We start from the raw sequence: 19,372 nt of genomic DNA on the forward strand, positions 1-19,372 counted from the left end.
ATCCTTCACAACATGTATTTGCATGTAAATGCTGTGCGGTTTAAGGTGTACCACAATTAATTTTTAGAGACAACAAAACACAATTTATCCACACTATCATGCAAACAATGCATATGATTTGTTTCCCCAAGGAAAGAGATGCCCCATCATTCTCATACCAGCCTATATGTCCTTTAGCATTGAGGGGGAAGCTTACAGAGAAATGCCAAAAATATACCAATAGTGCTCTCCAAAGCAAAAAAGATCTCAGGATATGAGGCTCTTTGCTCCTTGGAAGGGGTATCATTAATAAACTGGGGTTTATGAAAGCCCGGGTAGGTTGCAAGCCTCTGCCTTGCAAACTAGAAGAGTTGTCCTTTGGACCACTCTGAAGTATACAGTACCTGCTTTCACCTAATGGTTTTGTGAATCAGGGACCAAAACCATTTATAAAATAAGGTCCCAACCATTTCTCTATTTGATAAATAAAGTGTGATTAAACTCCCTTGCATGATTTTTACCTATAGGTAAGCCTATAAGTCTAACCTATAGGTACAGTAAATAACTCCTAAACGTGCACTGCTTAGGAGATATTTTCTTAAGATGCAGCCGGTGACGTCACTGGCGCATGCACCTAGAAGGAACAGCATACCCGTGTTGTTACTTCAGAGCCCTGCCGTAAACGGTAACAAATTAATCGCTGGCTCGCCCATTCATACTGATGAAGCCCGTGAACCCAGAAGACAGACAGGTGAAGATGAAAGCGCCTTCAGAAGTGACAGCACACCGCTGGAGGGCTTCATTTTTAGGTAAGTCCTAATGTGCTAGTATGCGCTGCATACTAGCACATTATAAACCTAAACTGCCCAGGGCACAATTTTTTTATACAGGGTTCATACACATTTTTACCAAATAAAATAACTGGAGAAAGAAGATTAATGGCCGCTCCTGCTTGGGGATAAAATAAAGCTTCAGTTCAGGCAGTCATGATGGAGGTGCAGCCAGACTGGTATGGATGGCACAGTCAGATGCACAACATGCGGCGCTTACTCATTAGGCCGAAGCCACAGTCATGATGGAGGTGCAGGTGGACTGGTATGGATGGCACAGATGCACAAATGCGGCGCTTACTCTGGTCTATACTGGATAAAGAACATTAAATGGGTGCTCCGGCTTGCCAGGAATAAAGCAGTTCAGGCAGTCATGAAGGTGCAGCCAGACTGGTATGGATGGCACTGTCAGATGCACAAAATGCGGCGCTTACTCTTTAGGCCGAAGCCACAGTCGCACGAACAGGCAGAAAAGAGTTAACAGATAGGCGCCAATCAGTGGAGCGAATGCTTAATAATTTTATCGACACATATTTTACATTTGTATAAGCGTCTATAGGACTGGTAGTCGTCCTTCCGGGTCCTCGGTTTGCCCTTAGACTGGCCAGCAGCCGAGAGATGACAACCAATCAGGCAGCGGAAGCGCATAGTCACTGGAGGGAGGGACGGCCGCATGAACGTGATGCCGCGGACCGGTTATCGCCCCCCCCCCCCCCCCCTCGCGTCATCACGTTCATGCGGCCGTCCCTCCCTCTAGTGACTATGCGCTTCCGCTGCCTGATTGGTTGTCATCTCTCGGCTGCTGCTGTTGGCCAGTATCAGGGCAAACCGCGGACCCGGAAGGATGCCTACCAGTCCTATAGACGCTTACACCAATGTAAAATATGTGTCAATAAAATCATTAGGCATCTGCTCCACAGTGGCAAGTTCTCAATATTCCATGACTTTTCCAAAACTTAGTGGGGTTTAGTCATTTTCCATAACTTTCCCAGGCCTGGAAAGTGTCATGTCAAAATCCCATGACTTTTCCAGGAATTTCATGACAGTACGAACCCTGTTTATATTTTTATGTGGTTTACTACCGCTTTAAATAACATTATTATAACAATAGATATGCCGTTTTATGTATGTATTAAGTAAAATTGCAGCCTGATAAATTATAAACAAACATTAGGCTACCTGTAAGCATAACAAGAAACTGGATGCAAAAAAAATGATCATTCATGGTATTCATGTCAACCAAAGTAGTAGAAGTTAAAGAGGAAGTAAACCCTCCTCTGACACTTTTCCCTATAGGTAAGCCTATGACAAGGCTTACCTATAGGTACTGTAAATATCTCCTAAACATGTACCGTTTAGGAGATATTTACCTTACATGCAGCCAGTGACGTCACTGGCGCATGCGCTGTGAAGGAACGGCCGCTCGTGCCGTTCCTTCAGAGCCCCGTGCCGTGACTGTCGGCTCCCGCGCGCGTGCGCGGGAGTGACGTCACCGCGGCTCCGGCCAATCAGATGGCCGGATGCCGCGATCCCGGAAGACGGGCGACTAGACATGTCGCCCGTCATCCAGCTAAGCGGGCGGCACGGCGGGGGCTCGTTCTAAGGTAAGTATTTCATAATGAGCTAGTATGCGATGCATACTAGCTCATTATGTGTTTCTCTTGCAGGGTGAAGAAGAAAAAAAAAAAAGAGTTTACAACCTCTTTAAACGTTAAAGCAGATTTTTATTTTCCTTTTGACCTCTCATACTATATTATGGCTTTTTACTAATTTTCAAACAAGGTAACTGCTATACCGTATATAAAGCCTTCACTCCCTGATGTGAACATGTTTTAAGACTACATTAATTATTTTAGTAATGTGTTTTATAGAATATAGATCATAAAATAAAATAAGCAGTGCAGTTTTGATACTAGATTCATTAACACTACAATGTCACTACAGAGTGTCTCCCTAAGGAAACTTGTGCTGTTTCACAAGTGTATGAACAAATGCAAAATATATTGGCGCCTGCCAGTCCTAGTTTAGAATGTGTGGAGGCGGGGGGCAGAGCTTATGGTCATGTCAGCCAGTCACAGCAGTCAAATAGTCAAATGATCAGAAATCGACCGATCGCAATAGCTCTATCGGGGCTATTGCATGCAAATATGTGGCCGCCCGGCGCCAAGGCCTGCCCGCCCACCCACCAAGAGGTCACATATTTGGGTGGGCTCGATGCCTAGGGGTAAAGTAGTAGTAAAGGCTAAAGTTTTTTTACCTGCATGCATTCTATACATGAAGGTAAAAAAGCTTCAGTGTTCAGCTCCCCCCTAATACTTACTAAGCCCTATCTCTATCCAGTGATGTGCATGAGAGCAGAAGCTCTCCCGGGTTTCTGCCTCCTCACTGACTGAGACAAAGCAGCAAAAAGTAAATCACAGCCAGTGACTAGGGAGCAGGGGGCAGGGCTGAGCTGTGCTCTGTGTGTCTCATAGACAGCACCAGGTGTGCCAGCAGGGAACCCGAGAAGAGGAGGATCTGGGCTGCTCGGTGCAACCATAGCATAGAGCAGGTAAGTATAACATGTTTGTCGTTTAAAAAAAAAAAAAAAAAAAAACTGTACCTTTACAAACACTTTAATCTATTTAAAGCATGAATTACAAGATGGTTTAAATGCAGTTACAAAACCTTGGGCAGGTAACACATTTCATATACAGTATGTGAATCATCCACGCCTTTCGTTTATCAAGAGGATTCAGTTTAAAGCACACATTCTGATTCTACTTGTTAAAAACACATGTGATATACTAGATATATCAACTCATAGCCTCACCTTTACATCCATAGACTGTAGGCAGCCAATCAGAATCTGCACAAAGGGATCCAGCATTTCCAGGGCATGTTCCTCAGAAGAGTTTACTTTGGATTTTTTCAAGCTCATGTGAAGCAGCTGTACCATGGAAACACAAATAAATTGGCACAAGATCAAAATAACACTGAAAATCTCTACTGCCAGACAAAATATTGACCAAATTAAGATAAGTATGCAACTTGGACCTGCACATACAATGCAGGCCCTTAAAATAAGTCGCACCTGCTTGTCATCTTGTTATTTTGAGGAGTCATTAAACTAAGAGATTTCCTCATGGGGATCTATGAATTCTGAATAATTTCACCAAGAAGCTGGTTTTGCATGGTAAAATGAAGAAACACATTTTCTAAATAACGAGGTTTATGCCTTTTAATAAAACAGTAAATCACAGTTTTTGTTATTGGCTCACTTGTCATCAAGGCTGCTTTGTAAGTTGCTTAACCAGGCACAAAACTGGACGAACACTAACAAATGTAAAATTATTTTTCCATATATGTTTCAAAGATCTGAGGTAAAGAGAATTTAAGAGATCGGCAAAACATTTGTGCATTTACTGTTGTCACTAACCTTGAGTCCAGTATCTACAAGAATATGCATGTTGGTCTTTGTGCTAACAGCTGCTTTCCGTCCTCCACGAGGAGGAGGAGGCTGAATTATCAAACAGCTCTGAGGCTTAAGGCGTGGATCTGGAGGGGGCATTTCTGAGTTTTTATTCCTGAAAGGAAAAATATATGAATGTCAGTATTCCATTAGAGTAAAATAAATAATAGAACCTCCTTCTCATACCCTACTCCCATACTCGTGGTCCATGTATGTACACTAAACAAAATTATAAATGCAACACTTTTGTTTTTGCCCCCATTTTTCATGAGCTGGACTCAAAGATCTAAGACTTTTTCTATGTACACAAAAGGCCTATTTCTCTCAAATATTGTTCAAACATCTGTCTAAATCTGTGTTAGTAAGCACTTCTCCTTTGCCGAGATAATCCATCCACCTCACAGGTGTGGCATATCAAGATGCCGATTAGACCGTATGATTATTGCACAGGTGTGCCTTAGGCTGGCCACAATAAAGGCCACTCTAAAATGTGCAGTTTTACTGTATTGGGGGGGGGGGGGGGCGGAGGGGTCCGAAAACCAGTCAGTATCTGGTGTGACAACCATCTGCCTCACGCAGTGCAACACATTTCCTTCGCAGTTGATCAGGTTATTGATAGTGGCCCGTGGAATGTTGGTCCACTCCTCTTCAATGGTTGCGGGAAGTTGCTGGATATTGGCAGGACCTGTAACATGCTGTCGTATATGCCGATCCAGAGCATCCCAAATATGCTTAATGGGTGACATGTCTGGTGAGTATGCTGGCCATGCAAGAACTGGGATGTTTTCAGCTTCCAAGAATATTGTACAGATCCTTGCAACATGGGGCCGTGCATTATCACGTTGCGACATGATGTAATGAATGCCACAACAATGGGCCTCAGGATCTCGTTACGGTATCTCTGTGCATTCAAAATGACATCAATACAATGCACCTGTGTTCGTTGTCCATAACATACCCCTGCCCATACCATAACCCCACCGCCACCATGGGCCACTCGATCCACAATGTTGACATCAGAAAACCGCTCACCCACACCAAGCCATACACGCTGTCTGCCATCTGCCCTGTACAGTGAAAACCAGGATTCATCCATGAAGAGAACACCTCTCCAAAGTGCCAGACGCCATTGAATGTGAGCATTTGCCCACTCAAGTCAATTACGACGACGAACTGCATTTCAGGTGGCCTTTTCTTGTGGCCAGCCTAAGGCACACCTGTGCAATAACCATGCTGTCCAATCAGCATCTTGAGATGCCACCCCTGTGAGGTGGATGGATTATCTTGGCAAAGGAGAAGTGCTCACTAACACAGATTTATTTGAGAGAAATAGGCATTTTGTGTACATAGAAAAAGTCTTAGATCTTTGAGTTCAGCTCATGAAAAATGGGGGCAAAAACAAAAGTGTTGCGTTTTTGTATATTTTTGTTCAGTGTATATGTGAATATAAGCGTTATTTGCATGCATGAGCAGTCCAGGTTCAATCGACCCATGCAATATGCACTACACTATATTTAGTTTATCAGTGTTACCATCTGCATATTATTATATGTAGAGGTAAGGAAAACCAAGGTGGTCTAATTAAGTCAACCACTAAAGTTTGCCTTTAATAAGGATTATACATTTAAAAAGTAGTCCATGCCTAATACAACATATAATGTAAAGGTGTTTATAAATCAATAAAAAAGGTGGCCAGATATTATTTCTGCAAACTCTTGTTACCTGGCTGTCATGCTGACACAATTACTATAACAGTTTAAGTCAACTGATCCCGAACAAGTAGGAAAATCAGAACTAGAGACTTTACCCTAACTTTACTGATCAGCAAGCCTGTTCGAGAAAAGTGATTCAAAGGAGCTCAACAATGGCAGTCCAATATATTTATCTCAGGAAATGTTTTTATTTTTTTTTAGGATGCAGTACTTGTCTACAAGTCTCACTATTCTTATTTATATAAACTGTTGGTGAAGTTGAAGTCACTTGTATGCAAAAGTGTGCACTAATCTGAATCCTGTTACATGCTTACCATGTCAACACTAAAGCGGAGTTGCAGCCGTTTCTGTGTTTATTAAAAGTCAGCAGCTACAAGAACTCTCTCTTGGCTCTCCCCACCGACGGCATCACTAGTGTGGGAAACTGGCTTTGACAGCTTGCGGCTCAACAGCCGGGTGCACTCTGCGCATACGTGAGTCCCACTGCGCGTCCTGAATGGCGGGACAATATTCTGTGACCTGTGTAAGGTGTCCCAGAAGACTGCTTGGGGGGCCCGAACGGTAGTGGGAGTGGGTACCTGTCAAAACTAAGTACCCGCCCCCCCCCCCAAAAAAAAAACAAATGTGGCATGTCAGGGGGTCAGGAGTCCTTAAAGCGGAAGTTCCACTTTTAGGTGGAACTCCGCTTTAAGATGATTCCAGTTTGCATTGTTTTTAAATAACATATAGGGGCCAAGCTACTATTTTAGAATATGAATAAAAGTAATTTGTAGACCACTGATAATAGTATACTGGTCTTTAGGAGATTATATTATGATATGCATCTCATGCTAAACTCTGAAAAACAAAGGCACAAATCTCCCCACCCAACAACATGCATGAAAGATGTTAATGCTGGAGTGACTTCCATTAAAAAGCAAAGTATAAACCCCTAATAAATATAACATACTTGTCTTTCTCTGTAAGGAGTGGAAGGTTCTCACTAATGAGGCCAAAACTCAGTAAAAGGATGGATTCTGCAGACATATCTTCATTGGCAACTAAACCAAACACAATTCTACGGAAAGCTTCATGTACTTTGCGAGCAATCTTCAAACTTGTTGTCTTCTCTAAAATCTGCAAAACATTAGGAACCATATAGTTCGTGCAATAAAATGTCTATAAACACATCTTTTAGCAGAATTTAAGAAGGTAAGCACAACAAGGCTAAAACGGAATACATCACCTTTCACCGATCCTAAAGCTGGCCTTCGGCCTGAACAGGTAAACACACATACAAAAATACATCCTCTCAAAGGATTAACATTTTTTTTCATCCAGTTCTGAGATTTTATAAAACGTATGCCATATAGCATAACCCTTTTCTGACAGAGCAGGAGACTTAATTTTTCTAAGTTCCAGTTAGAGTGATTGTAAAGTCTCCTTTAAAAAACAAAAAACAAACATGTTATACTTACCTCCTCTGTGCAGTTGGTTTTGCACAGAGCAGCTCAGATCCTCCTCCTAGCCCCTCCCTCCTGTTGAGTTCCCCCACAGCAAGCAGCTTGCTATGGGGCAACCGAGCCGAGCTGCAGCTGTGTGTACATTCAGACACAGAGCTGGCATTCGGTCCTGCCCCCTCTCTCTCATGATTGGCGAACTGACTTTGATTGACAGCCACTGGAGCAAATGGCGCGATGGATTTGTCTCAGCCAATCAGGAGAGAGCGTCCCGGATGGCCAAGTGACTTGTGGACATCGCTAGAAAGAGATGGGGCACAGCTAAGTAGAGACAGCCAAAAAAATTCATCAAAACGCCCTTAAAAGTGGCGTTCTTTAAGTGTGCATGAGACCTAAAGGAGAAGCAGCAGACTAATGAATTCATTTCAAACAAAAAAAGGGAGAATTTCTGCGCTAAATAAACAAGTGAGGTAGTATGAATTGTGTAGAAAAATAAAGCTGCTCACACTGATCAACAGACAATGATCATAAACCAATAAATAAAACAAATAGTGTAGCGCTAAAAAACAAAATATATCACATGTGAATGTAACATATAATATAATATAATATAATATGATTATTTTAAACCAATATATAAGGTGAATAACATGAATAAAGTCCATAAAGGTGAAAGTAATGATCCCAAAAATGAGAAATAAATTCCCAAGTAAGATGTGCAAGATGATCCAAAGAATATCTCCTCTTGTGACAAGAACAGGAAGGTGAGTGAGGAACACCACGGTGCAATGGTAATAAGGCTGCTTACCAGAGAAATATGGCCATTCAATTTATTGAAGTGGCCCCAAAAGCGTATGGAATATAGTAGACCTCAGAATCCTATATTATATCGCATGGAACACCTCCAAAGCAGTATGATCCTCAGGGCTCACTCGGACAATCAGACAGGATCGGGTATGTGTGAAAAACAAGAATGGACACCATAGCGTAATCCCATAAAAAAACAACACGATTTATTTGAAAAGTAAGTTACAATGTTTCCAGATAAGAGCGCATAAAACATGTGTTCAAGCTGTAGACTGGATCGCGACGTCCCGCGTCCTCGCTAGAGCAGAGAAGCAGAGCCGGCACGGCTCTTTTATGCGCTCTTATCTGAAAACATTGTAAGTTACTTTTCAAATAAATCGTGTTGTTTTTTATGGGCTATGGTCTCCATTCTTGTTATTTAAAAAACATACCCGATCCTGTCTGATTGTCCGAGTGAGCCCTGAGGATCATACTGCTTCGGAGGAGTTCCATGCGATTTAATACAGGATTCTGAGGTCTACTACATTCCATACGCTTTTGGGGCCACTACATTAAATTGAATGGCCATATTTCTCTGGTAAGCAGCCTTATTACCATTGCACCGTTGCACCGTGGTGTTCCTCACTCACCTTCCTGTTCTTGTCACAAGAGGAGATATTCTTTGGATCATCTTGCACATCTTACTTGGGACTTTATTTCTCATTTTTGGGATCATTACTTTCACCTTTATGGACTTTATTCATATGTTATTCACCTTATATATTGGTTTAAAATAATCATATTATATATTACATTCACATGTTTTTTTAGCGCAACACTATTTGTTTTATTTAATTAATTAATTTCCCTGTCACTCTGTTCTCTTCTCTTGTTAGCACATAAGCATTGTACCGCAACTCATTTGTTCCTTGTTCCTCTCCTTGCACAGGGAGATTTGCAAGAGGCTGATACCAGATCAAATCCAAGTGCTTACACTGGTTGCATTTAAAAAATAGATTTATTTACTGTATGCAATAATGAATATAGAGATATATTAAATTGCATCTTCTACATCTGCTTAGAGTTTAGCTTTAAATCATTGTTTTCTGAATGTCACAGAAATATTACAATATTTTTTTACAACATATCTACAGTACATCAGGAAGTGAATATGGCATAGCTTCAATTCTGTTGTAAGATTAAAACATGCATGATTTTCCAGTAACACACATCTTACCTCTTTTAAGGGCAGGATCAATTTTAAAACCTGGTCTTTTCCAATAAACTGAGCAAGCAGTTCATAAGAATCAAAGCTTTTGCTGCTTCGAGCTTCCATTACTTTAGAGACTATCCCTTTAACTTCTTTTTCCTCTGCAATATTTCCAAACAGCTCATTGTTGAAAATCTTAGGGAACACAAAATGTGCTTGTTAAACATCTGACTTGTGTCTAAGTTGATGCCATTGATAAAAAAAATGCATTTTTAAAAAGTTACATTTTATTTCTATGCCTATACATATGTTCTAAATATATTTTTACCAAAACGCATCCTTTCGATTTTATTCAGTGTTGTCCTCGCAGACATAGGTTTAGGAAAAAGTCAAAATGTTTGGATACTAGTCCTTGCTGAGTGTCCTTGTAATGATTAAAGATTCCTTGTAATGTCTCATCTGTGGTTTGTAATAACTGGATATTTGCCTTACCGTAAAATCCTTTTCTCTGAAGTTCATTGACAAACGCAGCTCCATATAATTCTTGACCATTGGTTATGCCAGTGGTTCTCAAATCCGGTCCTCGGGACCCACTAACAGGCCAGATTTTAAGTATTACCTTGGGGGATGCAGACTAGAATACTGCAATCACTGAGAAGCAAATGAGATCACCTGTGATGTAATTTAGTTATCTTGCAAACCTGGCCTGTTGGTGGGTCCCGAGGACCGGATTTGAGAACCACTGGGTTATGCTACCCCCTACAGGAGTAGAACACTAGGCAGGAAAAAGCTTTACCACGCCTATGGAGCCGTCCCTGCAGGTATACACCCACACACTCTGCTATAGGCTTCAGTTTCGTTGCCAGCAGTATTTAGAGGAAAAGTCCCAACCCACTCAAGATAGAGAGGCGGTTGCTGCATCTGTCAATGAACTTCAGAGAAAATGATTTTACAGTAAGGCAAATATCCAGTTATTACAAACCACAGATGAGACATTACAAGGAATCTTTAACCATTACAAGGACACTCAGCAAGGACCATCCAGAATCCAAAAATCCAGTTTTCTCTATCGTTCATTGACAGACGCAGCTACATATAATTCTTGACCATTGGGACGTCCCAAAGCAGTATTTGCATGAGGGGAAAAAGAACGCAATTTCCAACAAAGCTAAAACTTAAACCAACCAGGGAATATAGAGCTCAACAAGGAACAACAGGAGCTTTCCTGGACAAACACCCATAAAGAGACTAAGTCTCTTTCAAACAGCAGCCTACAAAACCTTGCAGCCAAAAGAAGCATCCAAGGATGCCAACACATCTACTTTATAAAATTTTGTGAACATGTGCACGGACGACCAAGTTGCCGCCTTGCTAACGTGTATCACTGATGCCTGATAGCGAAAAGCCCAGAAGCACTCAGTGCCCTAGTAGAATGCACCTTCACAGGGAAAGGTGGGACCTGACCCTTCAGTGAATAAGCCTGATCCACATAGGAAATGGTCACAGCAGACGCAGCCAGTCCCTTTCTAGGTCCTTCCGTAACGACAAAAAGAGAATAGGATTTCCTGAAAGATTCAGTAGCCGCCAGGTAAACCCTAATTGCGAACCACGTCCAAAGAATGCAAAGAAATTTCCTTAGGATGCTTGGGCTTAGGACATAAAAAAGGCAGCACAATGTCTTCATTTAGATGGAAATCAGAAACCACCTTAGGAAGAATTGACTGACTAGGTTGAAGTACCACTTTATCTCTGTGGACCAACAAATAGGGTGAACGGCAGGAAAGCGCTACCAATTCTGATACTCTGCGCGCAGAAGTAATAGCCACCAAAAAGGCAACCTTCTGAGACAAGGTAAGCAGAGGACTCTCCCTAATGTTCTCAAAATTAGGTTTTTGAAGAACAGACAATACCAAATTTAGATCCCATGGAGATAACAGGGATTGCCTCGGATGGGCTACATGATGGACCCCTTGGATAAAAGTGCGAATCAATGCATGCAAGGCTAAAGGATGTTAAAAAAACACAGCCAAGGCCAATACTTGGCCTTTAATAGTATAGTTCGACACCTCTTTGAAGGAAAGCCGAGATCCTAGCCACCGAAAAAAGGCGAGGATGAACCTTCATGGATTCACACCATGAAATGTACGATGATAGATCTTCCTGGAAGCAGACTTCATGACCTTCAACAGTGTAGGAATAACTGAATCAGAAAGACCCCTATCCTTCAACACCTGTCTTTCAACAGCTACGCCGTTAAAGCCAGTGACTGTAAAGCAGGATGGGAGATCGGCCCTTGAGACAGCAGATCTTTCCTGAGAGGAAGTCTCCAAGGAACATCAGCGACCAATCTTACCAGATCTGCTTACCAGAATGACTGGAATCCCCTCTGCCTCTATTCTATGCAGAAGTCTCGGCTGGAGTTTCAGTGGTGGAAAAGCATAGATCAGCCGATAATGACCCCAAGGAGCCACCAGTGCATCTACGGCGCCGGCTAGGGGATCCCCTGACCTGGCTACAAACCTTTGAACCTTCCTGTTGAGCCGAGAGGCCAACAGGTCGACATTGGATGTCCCTCACCACGCACACAGGAGATAAAACACCTCCGATTGTAGAGACCATTCCCCCTGATCCAACACCCGACGGCTGGGATGTGTACCGCGGAGAGAGCCAGTACTAAAATCTCTGCCCATTTCAAGATCTCGGCCACCTCCCTGGCCGCTGGGACACCCTTGATGCCCCCTTGATGATTGATGTAAGCTACGGCCGTGGAATTGTCTGATTGAACCCGGACTGGACAACCTTGTAGATGATTTGTCCAGTGACAAAGGCAAAGCTTTATTGCCCTGAGTTCCAGAACAGTGATCGGTAGTCTGGACTCTTCCACTGTCCAAGATCCCTGGGCACACAGCTTCCCCAGCACTCCTCCCCAGACTGACGTCCGTGGTGACCACGGTCCATTACAAAGGAAAGACTCGCCCTGGCGCAATGCAATGCCAACGGGCGAAGCCACCATATAAGAGCAGCCTTTGTGTTGTGACTCAACCGAATCATAGAATCCAACGACTTTGCATCTTTGTTCCATTTGACCAGAATTTCCCTCTGTAATGACCTGGTGTTGAAGTGCGCAAATGGGACCGCCTCGAAGGTCGACACCATCAGGCCTAGAACTTTCATGCAAGTCCGCAGAGAGGACAGATTGCTGTACAACAACAAACTAATCGCTCCCTGAAACTTCTGCAGCTTGTCCAGGGGAAGAAAAACCTTTGCTGAAGCGGAATCCAGAGTCAGACCCAGGTAGACCAGTCTTCAGGATGGTACCAGGGCTGATTTTGCAAAATTGATTGTCCAGCCGAACTCTTGCAGAGTCCTTACAGTGATTGTCAAATCCCCCAACAGAGCTGAATGAGAATCTGCTCTTCACAGGAGATCGTCCAGGTACCCCAGGACCGCAATCCCCCTGATGTAGAAGTGCCAATATCGGAGCCAACACTTTTGTGAAGACCCTAGGAGCAGAGGCAAGACCAAAGGGTAATCCCACAAATTGAAAGTGCTCCTCTCCCACAGCGAAGCGAAGAAAACGCTGGTATCCAGTGTAGATAGGGATGTGTAGCTATGCGTCCTTAATATCGATAGAGGCCAACAGGTCTCCCCGATGTAGGGACGCCACCACCGTGCGAATAGACTCCATTCGAAACTTCTGTACCCGCACGAAGCGGTTCAGAGCTTTGGGATCCAGGATTGGACACACTTTGCCACCCTTCCTGGGCACAGTGAACAGGTTTGAATAAAACCCCTGCAAACATTCCCGAGAGGGAACCGGCACAATTACTCCCTGTGACAGCAGATCTTGCACCGCCTCTCGTAGGTCCATTAACCGATCTGGAGATAGGCAAAGGTTGGACGGGAAGAACCTGTCCGACGGTTGGGACCTAAATTTGATCTTGTAACCCGATTGGATCCATTTGTGAATCCATTTGTTCTGAATCAAAGAAAGTCCATGGTTCCGAAAAGAAGCGAAGACATCCCTCAAACCCAGAAACGGGTGAGGGCGTCCCATCATGCAGACGAGGATTTGTCCGCAGATCCGGATTGGCCTGTTCTCGGCTTACCCGACCATGTCTTCTTGGAACCCCCAGAAGACCTGAATGGCTTAGCTCCTTGAGCAGTAAATGAAGGCCCCCGTCTATTACACGGTGCCTTGCCCTTGGTGGATTGGGGAAGAAGAGTACTCTTCCCACTCGTAAGGCCTTTGATCAACTCATCCAAAGAGGATCCAAACCACCTGTCCCCCGTAAAGGGAAGGTAAGAAAGAATAGCATCCCCCACCACAGACACTCTGACTACCAGTGGAGCTGCATCTAGCGACCCATCACATATATACAGAAGGGCTTGGACCATTTGGTCCGTTAGCTCTATCAGGTCCGAGGAGAGCTGCTCAGTTTCCAAGTCAACTTTCAGCAACTTCGCCCATTCCGTTATGGTCTGTGACACCAGAGTGATCACAAAGACCAGTTTCAGTATTGAACCTGCTATCACATGCAAATGGCGGGACAGAGACTCAATCTGTCTATCCACAGGGTCTGTAAATAGTGGGGACTCCTCCACCGGAACCACAGTAGACTTGTTTAGTCTGGAAAATGGATGATCCACCTTTGGTGGTACGGTCCATCTAGCGGATAATGCATCCGAGAAGGTGGAAAGTGGTAGTGCATTTTAAAGCACTTAGGCAGCATTAACATGTGTTTGATGCGCCCCCACTGTTCATTGACTATGTTGTCAAAAAGTTCTGGACAGGAAAAAAACCTTGCACGACTTCTGGGATTTGTTGGTGCCAAAAGACACCTGGGTCCCTGACGCTGTAGATTAATGCTTCATTTTTAAGATTTCCTGCACTGACACTATAAATGCCTCCACCAACGCGCTTTCCAGCGAGGCTGCTGACAAGGATACATCCTCCTCGCCATCAGAATGCGAAGACGATGATCCACCAGGATAGAATGCGTCCCTGGCGACCATATCTACCTCAGAATCTGAGGATACTAGAGAAGCAGGGGAAGGCATAGGGCGCTTTCTACTAGTGGCATTTTTTTAAAACTATATCCACTTTTGACACCAGGTTTTCCAAAACTGCTGTAAATGCAGACAGCGACCTGGATGGTCCCGCAACCGCACTGAGGGGGGTCTGTGGGTGAGATTTGGTCCTGGGACTCCATATTTACTTAATGCAAAAAAACAGTGTCACTTTAAGAAAAAACTGCAAAAAACACGATCCTCACTGCTGCACCAGCGGCAACACAAGTCCCAGCCCTAGCACAGCCTGCAGCAGGGTGAATGAAAAATACCTACAGGGACCAAAGTAACATACCACCAAAACAATATGGAGGGATATAGAAACGTTCTGTGCAGAAAAAAACGATCTGACACAGGAACAGGAAATAAGTCGGTCATGTACTAGACTCACCCTAGCTTCTCCCTGCTGTCCAGTGATCGTGGACTCCAAGAAAATGGCTGCCCCATGCATTCCTATGAAGGAACTACCAAAACATGGCCGTCCTTGCAATTCAATGGAGACATTTTTACATTGATGCAGAGCGAAACTACAGCAAAATGGCAGCCCCTCACGGTGTGCACCATGCGGTCTCCAGGACCCCCTAGGGGGGTCATTAGACAGTGGCATCAGAGGGTCCCCAGGAGGAGCCCACACCAGGATAACCCCCCCCCCCGCAGAACCGAAGCAATACGAAGTCCCAGCAGGGAACTAGTTCCTACTCCTGAGCTAGGCAGAAACCAACTGAAGCCTATAACAGAGTGTGTGGGTGTATGCCTGCAGGGACGGCCCCATAGGAGTGGTACAGCTTTTTCCTGCCTAGTGTTCTACTCCTGTAGGGGGCAGCATAACCAATGGTCAAGAATTGTATGTCAATGAAGAATAGAGAAATTGTTTTTTTTTTTTTTTTTTTCAATCTCAGAGGTGTCTGTGGAATGTACTCTTCATAATGGGGCTCACTGATATCTATATACACTTGGTATAGAAAAGAATCACCCTCCTTTGAAATTATCCCATTTTGTTGCTTTGCAGCCTGAAATGAAGACAGACAGGACAAATATTGCAAAGTCTAGATGTGCAAAGTTAGTAGAAACATATCCCAAAAGTCTAAAGGCTGTAATTAAATAAAAATGTGGTCCCACAAAATACTGACATGGGGGGACTGACATGGGGTGATCCTTTTTCCAACTCAATGATTTTGTTTTTTATTTTTCTTTCCTGACATGTTGGTGTTATATCGGTAACTTGGGTGTTATAAGTTGCACTAGTAAATACAGCTGGATAAAACAAAAAAGTGTCTGTCTTAATTTCAGGCTGCAAAGCAACAAAAGCTGATTATTTTAAAGGGGTGATTGCTTTCTATACCCACTGTACATACCACTGTTCCTTTGCTGATTATAATATATTGTCATCACACTCTCACCATAAACTGACATCATATGTGTAACCATTTGATTGTGTCTAACCACAATCTATGTAACCAATAAAGTGTGTGTTTACATATCAGTTAGGTTTAGTACAGCCTACTGAAACAATGGTATTTAAAGGGACCTATCTTGATTTGTTAGCCTCAGCCAGGATGACTGAAGAAGATCATGCCTGATAAAAAGACCATCAGATCATCACTTGTCAGCTGCTAATTGAGCAGGGCAGGGCAGGGCTCCTTAAAGGATAAGTTCACCTTCCTGAAGAGATTACATGTTACACCCATATTTAGGGTATAACATGTAACATGGTCAGCATCTGACCCCTCTCCATCGATCTCTCCCTCATTGTAACAGCGAGCCGGGGATCTTCTCCCTGCATTTACTGTCACAATTCAAAGAGTGTGCGCCCGTGTGGGGCATTTTTTTGATTCACAGATCCCTGCGAATCAATGAACTACAAGTATCGGCTGATGGCTTGTAGTTCTCAATGAACTACAAGGGCGCTGATGAGCACTCTAGGTAGTTTAATTTAGCTTCCTGTCATTCAGTAACTGCCTGCCTATAGCAGAGGTACGGGCAGACAGCTACACAGACAGTCTGCAGGAACATTGCATTACAATGTGCAATGGTTTACAGGTTCCTTTTAAAAAAAAATAAAAAAATGCACATTTTTTTACCTGCAAAAAAATGTGCATTATTATTTTTTTTTGTAAGAGTAATTTATTCTTCAACACTTATTGTGATTAGCTTACCCAGGTATTTTCAAAAAATGTTTGTTTATAAAGGTACTCTGTTCTATTTACCTGGATCAAAGTTTCTATACATCCGTCAAGGTCGCCGCTTTTCAGATTGGCAGTAAGTCCTTTTAATAACAGGTTCACAGAAAACGTCAGCACATGAACCTAGCATTGGATTAAAAAAAAAATAGACAAATGTATAGATATGGAAAATAGCAATAAGAACATATTTGATATTAAAATGAACATTACCTGGTATCCTTTAACTAAGACAGTTTGCATCTCCTTTAACACATAGTGCAGATAACGAGCCCCAAGGGTTTCCATAATCTTAATGAGAGTGTTTCTTGCAATATCACGGATTTCTTGAAATCGGTTTCTCAGGAGGACACATACCTTTAACAGAATACTGGAAAAGTAATAGGGAAATAAAGAAGTATAAATTATTATAGTCTATGTTACTATAGGCTCAATTCAAAAAGCTAGCACCAGTTTTTTTTTCTCTTGTATTTAAACCCTAACAACAAACTTCTATTATAATTTCTCCCTTTTGGTTTGTTAAATTTACTATCAAATGTGTGTTATGTGTCCAAATATGCTCAAAAATGGATTTTTGTAAAATCTTACCGTAAAATCCTTTTCTCTTAGCTCATTGACAGACGTAGTCCTCGGTGATACACCACCTTCGGGTTATGTTGCCTCCACAGGAGCAGGACTAGACAGGAAATTAAAAAGCTCTGGCCACACCCTAGGGGCAGTCCCAGAGGGTATATCCTCTCTCTCTCTGCCTCAGCAACTCAGTTATGTGAAAAAGCAGTCTTTAGAGATTTTAACCCAACCCAACTCAAAAAAACAGAGGGGCGGGGACTACGTCTGTCAATGAGCTAAGAGAAAAGGATTTTACGGTAAGATTTTACAAAAATCCATTTTTCTCTAGCGCTCATTGACAGACGTAGTCCTCGGTGATACACCACCTTCGGGACGTCCCAGAGCAGTATCACAACTGAGGGGTGGGAAAATGAAATCAAATCCCAATCTAGAAGGCCCAACCGGTGCCAACTAGAAGTTTACAATGCTCATCCTTAATGATGAGACTCAACAAAAGAGAGAAAAAAATTTTTCTTTTTTTTTTTTTTTTTTCAAACAGAAAAAAACCCTCGAGGTAGACCACCGGTCTCCTCAAATTGCGGCCTGCAAAACCTTGCGGCCAAATGAGGCATCCGCCGATGCCGTCACATCAATTTTATAGAATTTTGTAAAGGTATGTACCGACGACCAAGTGGCCGCCTTACATACCTGGACCCCTGACGCCTGATGGCGAAAGGCCCAGGAAGTACTGAGCGCTCGAGTGGAGTGCGCCCTAACAGGGAACGGAGGACTCTGACCCTTAATAGAATAAGCCTGTACCACCGTTTGTCTAATCCATTTGGCAATGGTCGCGGCAGATGCAGGCAAACCCTTTCTGGGGCCATCCGTGATCACAAAAAGTGAATCCGTCTTACGGAATGATTCCGTAGCTTTCAGGTATACCCTGATTGCCCGAACCACATCTAAGGAATGCAACGCATGTTCCCGATGATGCTTGGGCTGAGGACACAAGGAAGGTAGTACAATATCTTCATTCAGATGAAAATCTGAAACCACCTTAGGAAGAAAAGATGGCTTAGGATGAAGTACTACCTTATCCCTATGAATCACTAGGTATGGGGACTGGCATGATAATGCAGCCAGTTCTGACACCCTGCGAGCAGAAGTAATAGCCACCAAGAAGACCACCTTCTGGGATAAAGTAAGCAAGGGAATCTCCCTGATGTTTTCAAAGGGAGGTTTCTGTAGAACCGACAAAACCAAATTAAGATCCCAGGGCGGTAAGGGCGCGCGGACTGGAGGAGCCAGGTGCCGCACCCCCTGGATGAAATTCCGCACCAAGGATTTGGTAGCTAAAGGTTTCTGAAAGAAGATTGCTAATGCTGAAACTTGACCCTTGATGGTGCTCAAGGCTAGCTTCTGCTCAACCCCTTGTTGCAAAAAGGCCAATATTCGAGACACCGAATAGGTACGTGGAGGAAATCCTAAAGATTCGCACCACGCAATATAAGTCTTCCATGTGTGATAATAGACTTTGCTGGAAGTCGCTTTCCTTGCTTTAATAAGGGTAGGAATGACTGAAGTAGACAAACCTCTGTCCTTCAGTACTTGGGTCTCAATGGCCAGGCCATTAAAACCAGCGACTGTAAAGCACGAAGGTAAATTGGTCCTTGAGACCACAGACACTCCCTGAGACGAAGTTCCCACGGAACGTCTGCGACTAACATGTCCAAGTCGGCCAGGCCGGCTTGAGGAGGCCAGCCTAGAATTTCTAGGACCACTGGCGCTGATTGGATCTGAACCAGGCGTCCCTAGAGCTATCTGGCCCCGACCATCCGAGAAAGTCTGGTCGTTTTCTGTTTCCACACATTTATCAGATACCTGATAGTTATCAGGAAAGGTGATCTTTTCTGGTTGAACCTCAGGGACCGAAGTCACCCGACTAGAAGCTACTTGGCCTATCTGGTCAATCAGATCCGATTCCTGTGAGGTATCGGGACTAATCTTAGGAAAAGGTAAAGGAAAAGATCTATTCAGGGAACGGTAACTACCGCTTCCTGTGGTACTTAAATGTTGGAAGGGAAGAATCGCACCGGTAGTAGTGGTTGATGCTCGATCTAAAGTCCTGAATACCGGTGAAAACGTCCCCCCACCCTGAAACCGGGT

General features: G+C 43.4%; 1 protein-coding gene across 1 annotated transcript in view; it reads right to left on the reverse strand.

Moving 5' to 3' along the window:
- UTP20 (UTP20 small subunit processome component) overlaps positions 1-19,372 on the reverse strand; it is a 159,469-nt gene that overhangs the window by 37,958 nt on the left and 102,139 nt on the right. The window contains exons 43-48 of the mRNA XM_082254752.1: positions 16,871-17,027; positions 16,685-16,783; positions 9,435-9,602; positions 6,922-7,088; positions 4,228-4,375; positions 3,622-3,738 (exon numbers count right to left, since the gene is read on the reverse strand). Coding sequence (XP_082110878.1) covers positions 3,622-3,738; positions 4,228-4,375; positions 6,922-7,088; positions 9,435-9,602; positions 16,685-16,783; positions 16,871-17,027 — 856 coding nt within the window. The remainder of the gene's footprint in view (positions 1-3,621; positions 3,739-4,227; positions 4,376-6,921; positions 7,089-9,434; positions 9,603-16,684; positions 16,784-16,870; positions 17,028-19,372) is intronic.

Source organism: Pelophylax lessonae, assembly GCF_965119305.1.
Source record: "Pelophylax lessonae genome assembly, chromosome: 4".
Lineage (NCBI taxonomy): Eukaryota > Metazoa > Chordata > Amphibia > Anura > Ranidae > Pelophylax > Pelophylax lessonae.